The sequence below is a fragment of the Benincasa hispida genome, chromosome 11, assembly GCF_009727055.1.
Source record: "Benincasa hispida cultivar B227 chromosome 11, ASM972705v1, whole genome shotgun sequence".
In the NCBI taxonomy this organism is placed as follows: domain Eukaryota; kingdom Viridiplantae; phylum Streptophyta; class Magnoliopsida; order Cucurbitales; family Cucurbitaceae; genus Benincasa; species Benincasa hispida.
This window is the reverse complement of record NC_052359.1, coordinates 3192468-3202608: the sequence shown is the minus strand read 5'-3', so window position 1 is coordinate 3202608 and position 10141 is coordinate 3192468. Positions and strand designations below refer to the sequence as shown.

At 35.2% G+C, this 10141-nt stretch overlaps 1 protein-coding gene across 2 annotated transcripts; it reads left to right on the top strand.

Annotated features, from left to right (window-relative positions):
* Window positions 1-5005: 5005 nt before the first annotated feature.
* Window positions 5006-8569, top strand: LOC120091113 (MND1-interacting protein 1). 2 transcript variants are annotated; one of them, XM_039048954.1, is made up of 3 exons: window positions 5006-5143; window positions 5246-7071; window positions 7822-8569. In XM_039048954.1, the coding sequence occupies exons 2-3, from the start codon at window positions 5314-5316 to the stop codon at window positions 8338-8340; spliced, it is 2277 nt and encodes a 758-aa protein (XP_038904882.1). In that variant the 5' UTR covers window positions 5006-5143; window positions 5246-5313; the 3' UTR covers window positions 8341-8569. The 2 variants fall into 2 exon arrangements, with proteins under 2 accessions (XP_038904882.1, XP_038904881.1); XM_039048953.1 differs by having other exon boundaries at window positions 5035-7071.
* The last annotated feature ends 1572 nt before the right edge of the window (window positions 8570-10141 follow it).

Below are 10141 nucleotides of genomic sequence, written 5' to 3'. Positions count from 1 at the left end.
ATTAACAACTTGCTAAAATTAGGAAAACATTTTTCCCTTTATCTCACGGTTACCATGAAACCACCAATAACCTCCCACTTCATTGGTTATTAGAGAAAAAGAGATAATTATCCAATAATTAATATTATTATAAATAGATAACCAACTTACCATACTATATTTATAACCTATAGTTTACCATACTATATTTATAACCTATAGTTTTAATATTTCATCTCACATATAAACCATAGCTCTTTTCCTATTTCATGGCACTTAATGTAAATCTCATTTACATTAACCCTCCACTAGATGTATCTCATACATCATACCAATCATATCATATATAATCGAATTACCTCTTGTCAATTTGAACATTTCAAATCAACACCAAGAACTGATCCTCAACTTGAATCCATTGAGCTACCAAGGGGACTTATGGACCTATAGCTCGAAGCTCCAACGGTACGTGAATAACTGACTAAACTCTTTAGTCACTGGATCCACCATCCTTTAACTGTCAGGCACTCCATTAAAGACCGACAGCTGAACTCTCCTTACTACAGATATATTATATGTCCATCTTAACTAATCAGCAGTGTGACAACCCTTTACAGATTGCTCCTAAGTACAGTTCGGCCAATAACCGTTATGCCCCTGTAGTTACATCTAACTCCTTAAGTACCACTGATCCCTCTAATAAACATAAGTCATAGCCCTATTATGACTGAGTCCTCTCTTCCAAAGAGAAGTTGTGGCCACTATGTTCAAGCCTTGGAATCAGCCCTTAAGGGAGCAATTTATCTACTTACCCCTGCTTCGGGGAAGGAATGAATTTTATCTTGTGTAATTGAGTTCCCAGCTCTAAACTCAGACAAGTCCCCAAAAAGGTAGGCATGTTGAGTTGGCAATCTGGCCACTCTCACCCATACTAATCAAAGGACCGTCCTCAAAAGCAGGAGTTCCCAAAACACTTAGGATTGAGGTCATGTCACCTATGGTCGTTTAAGTGAGATGTAAGTCTCCAACATGAATGGTGTTATATACAGAGTCTAGTCATCTCGTGGTCCGGTCTTATACAAACTCTTTGTATAGGACACCCCCGCTCGCATGTCTCCACATGAATGGTCAAGATCTACCATCTGTAGTAGTTTACAACACTTGCAAACCCCTACAAAACGGGCCATATCCATATTGTAACTAAGATCAGGTACCCCACCTTAATTCTTATACTACAAACCTATTTAGGTTACACTTAAGGCATGATCCACTTGTATATCTCATATCCATGCTTAAGTTTACATAAGATAACCATGGAACTTTGTTTATTGGATATGAGTAAATGCCAGAATGAAATAACAGTTATTTTATTCATAAACAGTATGTATAATTACAAACAATGAGACTCTGGGAGAATTAAGGCACCAATCCTAACACTATTGTCGTTAGAGGTAGACACTGATGGTACCCACCCTACAGATGGCTGCTCCATGCCACTACTACTTACTGGCATGGAAGAAGGCTCGGTGGCAAATTTGTGTAGAGGATCATCTATAGAATGATTTTGAAAATCTGTATCAACATTGAGTGTATTATGTAGAGAAATAGGTGGATAAGGAGGAACAAATTCGGATACAACACGCTGCAGTGGTCGCATTGTATGTCCGATGGGTTCTTTAGGCACATACAAATGTCTCTCGTGCACTGGCATGCCTGCATACACTCGCTCGTGATTGGACATATGTATGACATTCGTAACAATAATTTATCATCATGCAAATTAAAGTGTAAGTACTAGAATATGATAGTGAGATGAATCTATGTTGAGTAATGAACTAACCGATGCACACTCGTGGTGCAGATTTGACGTAGGTCCATCTCATAGTACGATGAATGGAAATTTTGTTTATCTTCATCTCAGTGACTTCATCAATTGTTGATAGTGTTTCGTATAGCCAAACCTGTGCAAATATGTATCCAGGAATATGCTAATAATCTATATAATCAATCAAAGATGCATCATAACAGTAGTGGACGTGCCTGTAGGGGAAGTGGAAACTCGAGAAGGCTGAATTTACAATATAGGATGGGTTAGCTACACTATTGTCTGGGTACATACTGGTTTTCCGACAAGTGCTCTCTCCAAACCTCCTAGTATTCTTTCCCACAAAATAGTCCTCCAATCCATGCTATTGAAATGGTGGGCATCATCAACATCAAGGAACAATGTTGTATCAACAAAAGTGTGCTTGTCTTTTCCCATCATCGTAAGTTTAGTGTAGTATACAAGTGAGACCTTAACAACATCCTCGCCGGTCTCAAACTCCAACTTCAGATACTCCTTTTCCAAATAAAAAATGGTAAGTGTCTTTTGACCAGGGAAGTACTTATCATTTAAACAATTTTCCTCAGTTGTTAATCGAGGTACTACATGTACAAAAGGCCATAACCCTGTCATCAAAAGGAACACGGTCTTCCCAAAAGTAAAAATAGTTCCTCTTATGTTGAACGTAATGTAGTCTTCTCGGCCAGTAACAACTTCCCGTAGTAAGGCCTCATGAACTACACTGCTACTGAAAATGATGTTCGGGTCAATGTACGAACCGAATATTGTTTTCCTGAAAGTTTCAAGCTGTGTTTGAGTCAACTTCTTCTTAATAATAAAATTTTCATTCTTGATATGGGATAGGCTCGTATACTGCGTTGGAACCCATTCTTCCTGGAGAATCTTATAACGATGTTGTGCCATTGCTTATTTGGAAATTTTGATTTCCATAGAAATTCAGTTAACAAACAACACATTTCAGAAACTTTACTGCATTTACCAATACCAACTATATTATAGTTCTACCACTATCGATTTATCGATATATCCTTCTTCCTGCCGACTTAATGCTATATGACCTAATCGACATGACCATCAGTGAAGCACACAATTACACGATAGACAATAAGGAAGTTGATTTCTACATCGATAAGTGTAAACATAACATATAAAAAATCAAATAGAGTTGATATGAGTATCAATGAATAAATGGAATACTAAATAAACTAGTGTGGCCAGATTAATGATGACGCCGTACTACTTGAAAAGTAACAATACCAAACATGCAAGTTCCAATTTTGAACAACATTGGAATGTATACATTCCTCGAAGCACTAATTGTATGTGCTATGAACAGTTAATCGAAGACGATTGCTGGTTAAAACGAAGTAGACAATCAAAATAAAAGGCAAAATATGTTACACTTAAAGGCAAAATATGTTACACTTACATGAGGACAAGCGAATGAATGATCGATAAACTTGGAAAATGGAGATCGGAAGCGAAATGGCGAGGAAGTAAAGAAGTGTGGGTTAAAACAATCGACAAATTATTTGAAATGGGTGTGAATGACAATGTTCGATGTTGTCAATCAGAAATGGCATGATGAGGGTAGTTTTATTTTTAAGGGTATTTTTGTCATTTTTGTTCCACCTTTTGAATTAATGATTTGAAATAAACCGCTTCAATCATAGTTATATTGCTTTTGAAAAGTTAGATGAGTAAACACTAAAATCACAATCATACTGATTTACAATTGAGACCCATTTCAATTGATGGTTCAAATGGAATCAACCTAAAAATTACACCATTTTCCATTCCCCATGTAAATGTGGCCTTAGTTATCAAATGCTCGAGTCTAACCAATTAAAAGCACCCAACATAATTATGGGGACATCTATATAACGATTTACAAACCTTCCAAATAATAATAATAATAATAATAATAACCAAGTGAGATATATATTGTACTATTTTTTAGCGTTCTAAATTTAGTTAGAAGTTTAAGAGTAAAATTGATATGAAAATTGGAGTTGCAAATGAATATATGGACGTGAATTACTAACTTGAAGTCAAATGGGTTATAAGAGTGCACATGCCACCAAAATCAGTTGGTAAAATTTACTCATTTGACATTTCTTGCCGTTGCCACTTTTAAAAATGGTTTCAAATGACTTAAATTTCATAGTCGTACTTTAGTTACACATATTGTCAACTAAAAGGTTACATATCACTCTCACTAGTACTTTGAACGATATTAGGCCTAAACCATATGGGGTTATGCTGGGAAGCTAGAACGTAATCAATATTACTGAGAACCAGAAGAGTGTTGAAATACGTGAGAAATTAAGGGTGGAACAGAAATAGGTTCGTGTAGCACGAAAACGGTGAAAAAGATGGTTGGGTTGAAAACTGTAGGAATGGAATGAGTTTGGTATTACAAATCAGGCTCACAATGTTCAATCCAAATATGGGTTTCAATTACATTACATATAAACTCATCTCATTACGGTCCCCCAAATAGTCCTATAGACTAGATTGATTGAAACATTTAAAATTGTATAAACTAAATAAATCCAAACATAACTAATAAATATTATAGATATATACTAAAACTCAATTAAAAAATAACTAATTACTATAAACAAAACATAACACTTTGATGCTTTTTCTTTTTTTCAAATGTATTGAATTGCAATGAAAATTAAGGAATCTCAACGTCTAAGGTCAATGCGCAATCAAAACACAACGAAAAGATATTAAAAAAAACAAAGATAAAGAAAATAATAAAAAAATCTCATACACAACATAAGGAAATAGCTTCCAAAGAGCATTGAAACTCAGACCACTTAGAAGTTAGAACAATATAGAGATAACATCATAGCATCAACTTATCTGACTATTCGCTCAATAAAATTGTAATGGTAAGTGAATTCATAAATACAAAAGATTACGTAATACAAAAGATTACGTTATCTCTAAATATAACAGTACACTAAAATCTTACGCTGTAATCGATTGTCTATGTTAATATGATAAATTCACCTCGACTAAAGTGGAAGGTTTGATTCTACTCTATCACCATTCATCTAGGAAAGTATGATTAAATTGAAATTTTTGTGAAACAACGAAAAATAAAAATTATTAAATGAGACCGCCGCAATGAATCTTGATTCCTTTGGATAAAGGGATGGATACCCGACCCGGAATAAGCTCTTCTGCATGTCGTTTCTCTTCTCTCTTCATCTTCACCAATATATATCTCTCTCTCTTTCGCGGTGTCCTTTTTTCCAATTTCAGCAGCTCACACCATTTCAATCGCCGATCTTCTTCAAGCCAGTGAGTTTCTTTGCTTATTCATCAACAATTTCATCAAATTACCTTTCAATCTTGATTCAAATTCTATTGGGTTAGTTCTCAATCTTTTGTAAATCTTTACAGCTCTTCAATCTTTTCTTTGAGTTTTCCTGTTTCCCCTTGTTTTCGTTCGTGTTTTCAAACGATTTCAAATGGGTTGCACGGTGAGGGATAAGCATGTTCGTACGAATCGGAGGCCTCGATCGGTAAAACCCGAATTCGATCCGTGTTGTCACCTAGAACGAGCTTCACTTCACAAATCTGTACTCGAATCGGGTTCTAAGCTGTTGGATTATCATATAGGGCTTGATGATTCGAATCAGAATAACGCTGTTACCTCAAACTCTAATTTCAGCTCCAACATGGATGATGGTGGATGGGGTTACTGTACGGAGGATCAATTAGAGGAAATATTGATGAAGAATTTACAATTTGTATATACTGAAGCTATTTCTAAGCTTGTAGCATTGGGTTATGATGAGGATACTGTGATGAAAGCGATTTTGCAAAATGGGCACTGTTATGGTAGTATGGATGTTCTAACAAATGTACTGCATAATTCCTTGTCGTTTTTGAATGGTGACAATAACTCTGATAATGCCAATAGCGAGGATGTTGCAGCTGCTGCTGTTTCTGGTGATGGTATTGGTATTGATATTGGTAATGGTAGTGGTATTTGTATTGCTAATGAGAATGCTAATGCTAATTTGGTTGTGGATGACCATGAGCCTGTCTTCTCTGATTTAAGGCAATTGCAGGAGTACTCGTTGGCTGGTATGGTATGTTTGTTGCAACAAGTTAGGCCTCATTTGACTAAAGGAGATGCTATGTGGTGTCTGCTTATGAGTGATCTTCATGTCGGTCGGGCAAGCGCTATGGAAATTCCGGTGCTTCCTCCGACACCAAGTAATGTTAATGGGTCAGCATCTGGTGGCAATGGTGAGAATGTTAGTAACCAACCAGTTGGATTTTTGGCACCATCCCTTTGTAAATTTCATAGTGGTTCAGGTTTTGGAAATGGTGGTAGTTCAGAATTTTCTGTAAATGGGTTTCTGTCTTATGCTCCTGATATGAATTTGCACAGAGATATTGAGTGTCCAAAGAGGTTTAATCTTTCTCCTTCAATGAAGTCATTGTTGAAGAGGAATGTGGCTGCATTTGCTGCTGGTTTTCGAGCAAACTCGAAGAACCTTCAGGCACAGTCTCAAGCTTGTACAAATGCCTTACCAAGTGAAAATCCCCCTGTTGTACAAGGTGCTTCTGGAGTTCCAGTGGAGAAAAGTGAGGAGCCCCAGATTGTAAATAACCAAGACGCTGTGAATTCAATGTTGAGTAAATTCCGCGATTTGAAACTTTATGAGAATTTAGATTTTGTGGCAGAAGATCAAAAAGATGAAGTGATTGTAAATCTCTTGCAGCAGATTAAAGAGCTTGAGAGACAAGTAAAGGAGCGGAAAGAATGGGCACATCAAAAGGCAATGCAAGCTGCAAGGAAACTGAGTAATGATCTCACAGAGCTTAAAATGTTGAGGATGGAAAGGGAAGAGACCCAACGCCTGAAAAAAGGAAAACAGACTTTAGAGGACACAACAATGAAACGACTATCTGAGATGGAGAATGCTTTGAGAAAGGCCAGTGGTCAGGTGGACCGTGCAAATGCAGCAGTGCGACGACTTGAGACAGAAAATGCAGAAATTAGAGCAGAGATGGAAGCTTTAAAGTTAAGTGCCTCCGAGTCTGTCACTACTTGTTTGGAGGTTGCAAAGAGGGAGAAAAAAAGCCTAAAGAGATTACTGGCCTGGGAAAAGCAGAAAACAAAATTACAGGAGCAGATTGCAGAGGAGAAGGATAAGATATCAAAGTTGCAAGATCAATTGGAGACGATCAAGTTAGATCAAAAAGAGGCTGAGGTAAATGGTCATCTATCTTTCCAGTTTATCTTCCACAATTCTAATATCTAGGCCATTCCTATTGTTTGATATCCAATGAGAATAGCAAATTTAATAATCAAATCTAAATTATAAATAGTTTTATCTGCTCGCAATTACTGAGATAGTTTGCTATTTACACAAATAGTGGCAAGGAGTAGTATATCAGCGGTCAGCTTCATTTAGAATATGAATAGGTAGCCAATTTCCTCTTTGAGCCTAATGATTCACTATTTTGCCGTCCATTATTTTCACATCACTCTCCCTCACCCAACAGGATTAGGAACTGTAGGCTTGATATTGCCAGAAAATAGTAGCATAACCCAAGATTTGCATTGTCATATCATATAAACCAAGAGGTCTTGGACTTCAGCTGATTGAGTCATCTGAGGTTGACAATAGAACACAGGCTATGATTCCGAATCATTACAGTTACGAGGCTGTTCTTTTTCCCTGCTTGTTTTTCATATCACATTCAATGATTTTTCATTAAAAGTAGGAACTTCCGTGTGAGACTTTTTTATATAATTTTACATTCCTCAGCCAGTTTCAGACTCTCATGAATATGATTCTACTTCTGTGATGGTCATACCTTTGCTTTGGTTACTTATCAAAAAATCTGCATTTTGTATGTCCTGTATTATGCGCATAAAGTAGATCCTAATTTGACTGTAACAAAACCTTCATATAGTCTTCATTATCATTTACCATGCAAATGATGACATATTACAGGTGAGATGGAGGCAGGAGGTGAATGCTAAAGAGGCTGCCATGGCACAGGTGGAAGACGAAAGACGTAGTAAAGAAGCAGCGGAGGTGAGTAGTAAACGAAAGCTCGAGGCATTACGCCTTAAGATAGAGATAGATTTTCAGCGGCACAAGGATGATCTCCAAAGGCTTGAACAAGAACTTTTGCGTCTAAAGGCATCTGCACAATCCACAGAGTCACACCACCCCTCCAATAATACACCTAAAGGGAATTCCCAGAGTGTAAAACCCCAAGGAGAAACCATTGCGAAAATGCTTCGGGAATTAGATAGTGATGAGGATTTGTCGGAGAAAGATGTCAATCACGACCGCGAATGCATAACATGTATGAGAGGTGAGGTATCAATTGTTTTCTTGCCTTGTGCTCACCAAGTTCTCTGTGCTAGTTGCAGTGATAACTATGGCAAAAAGGGTAAAGCAACATGCCCATGTTGTCGGGTTCCGATAGAACAGAGAATCCGAGTTTTTGGTGCGAGTTCATAGAACAATAGTAAGTAAGAGTTTAAAGAATACCATGTCTCAACCGTAACATTTCTTTGTTAAAGAAACTCCATATTCACTGCTCTGCAGGCCTTGGTAATATACCTTTGAATATGTTTACAGTTTACTAAATATACTTAAATTGAATATGCTTCTGATATGTCAGGATATCTATCAATGTATGTAAATAAAAAGAAGTTGCTTTGCTTATGGGGTGTGATGTTCTTGTCTATGCCACTTTTCCATATCTAAATCCCTTGTTTTGACATAATTTGAGTCAATTTCATTGTGTTTATGTGCTGATGTTTATGCTGTAGAAAACTGTTAATTCATTTATTTTTGTGTATTGTGGGTTGGTTTAGGAATTCTCTTTTTCATTTTAGTGAAATCTTGTTTAAATAGTTGCTTTGAAACAGTAATGATCTTAATAATATCTGTTTTATAGATTGTACGACTATGTCCTTGAGTTTCGAGGGAGGACTTCGATCACGTTAATTAGTTTTTAAAAAACGGTGTCTTATTTTTCTTTAGTGACCAATTGTTTAGAACAATCAATGGTTATTGTAACCTTACTTCCATGATGGACCTCATTAGAGTTCCTAAAATAAAAGTTAGAACATAAATGAACTTTTCCTATCAAATTCTCTAACATCTTAGGTTCGGTTTGGTAATCATTTTTTTATTTTTTTTTAGAAAATTAAGTCTATGAACACTACTACTTTCAAATTTCTTTATTGTTATCTACTTTTTATCAATGGTTTAAAAAACAAGTCAAATAGTTTTCAAAAAGTTGTTTTTGTTTTTGAAATTTGACTAAAAATTCAATCATTGTACTTAAGGAAAATGCAAATCATTGTAAAAATTGTAGATAAAATAGGTTTAATTTTTAAAAATAAAAATAAAAAATCAAATGGTTACCAAACAATGGGACTTTTTTAGTCTTAGATTTAATTTGTTCTTATGGAAACTTTTGCCATTAGGTGTTGGTGGTGGAAATTTTTGAATTTTTGAATCCATATTGGTAGTCTAAATCTTGGACCTAAAGCATTTACCCCCTATGATAAACAAATATCATATTCGAATCTAAAAGGAGAGAGATTTATCTAATTCAATTTTAAAATAATTATCTAAGTCTAAAATGTTTATACAAATCGATGAATAGTATGTATATCGAGACGGTATATATTTTTTTTTTTGTAGAAGTTTATTTTGATAAAGTTTCAAATGACTTCATAGAGAACGTGTGAATATGAACAAAAAAAAAATATTTAAAGTACTTATGTTAGTCATTGTATTTTCTCTAAGAAAATTTCTAATTTATGTAAACACACATCATTTTTTTTAATGAATAAAAAATTATCTTGATTCAATATTAGAGGAGAAGTCATTAGAGGTCGGAACAATATAGTTGACATTTTTTCACAGTTATATGTATAAGAGATTTAGATCTATATTTTGAATTTATATCCAACGATTGGTAGAAAATAAACAATTTTTTAACCTGTATAAAATAGTTATTAAGAGACAAACACTTAAAATATATATTTTTTATATATATCAAAGACATGAACCTTATGATTAAGGGTGTTCAAAAAATTTGACAACTTGAACAATCCGAACTACCCAACCCAAGGGTTAATTTTGTTCTTCGGTTGAAATTTTTCTATTTTAGTTGGATTGGGTTGAGTCTCAAGTTGACTAAAAAGAATACAAGTTGACCCAACCCAACCGAAATTTCAATATATTTTGCTCTTTGTTTAAAGTTTGACTACTTTTGATTGATGAATTTGTGAATTTTTACTAT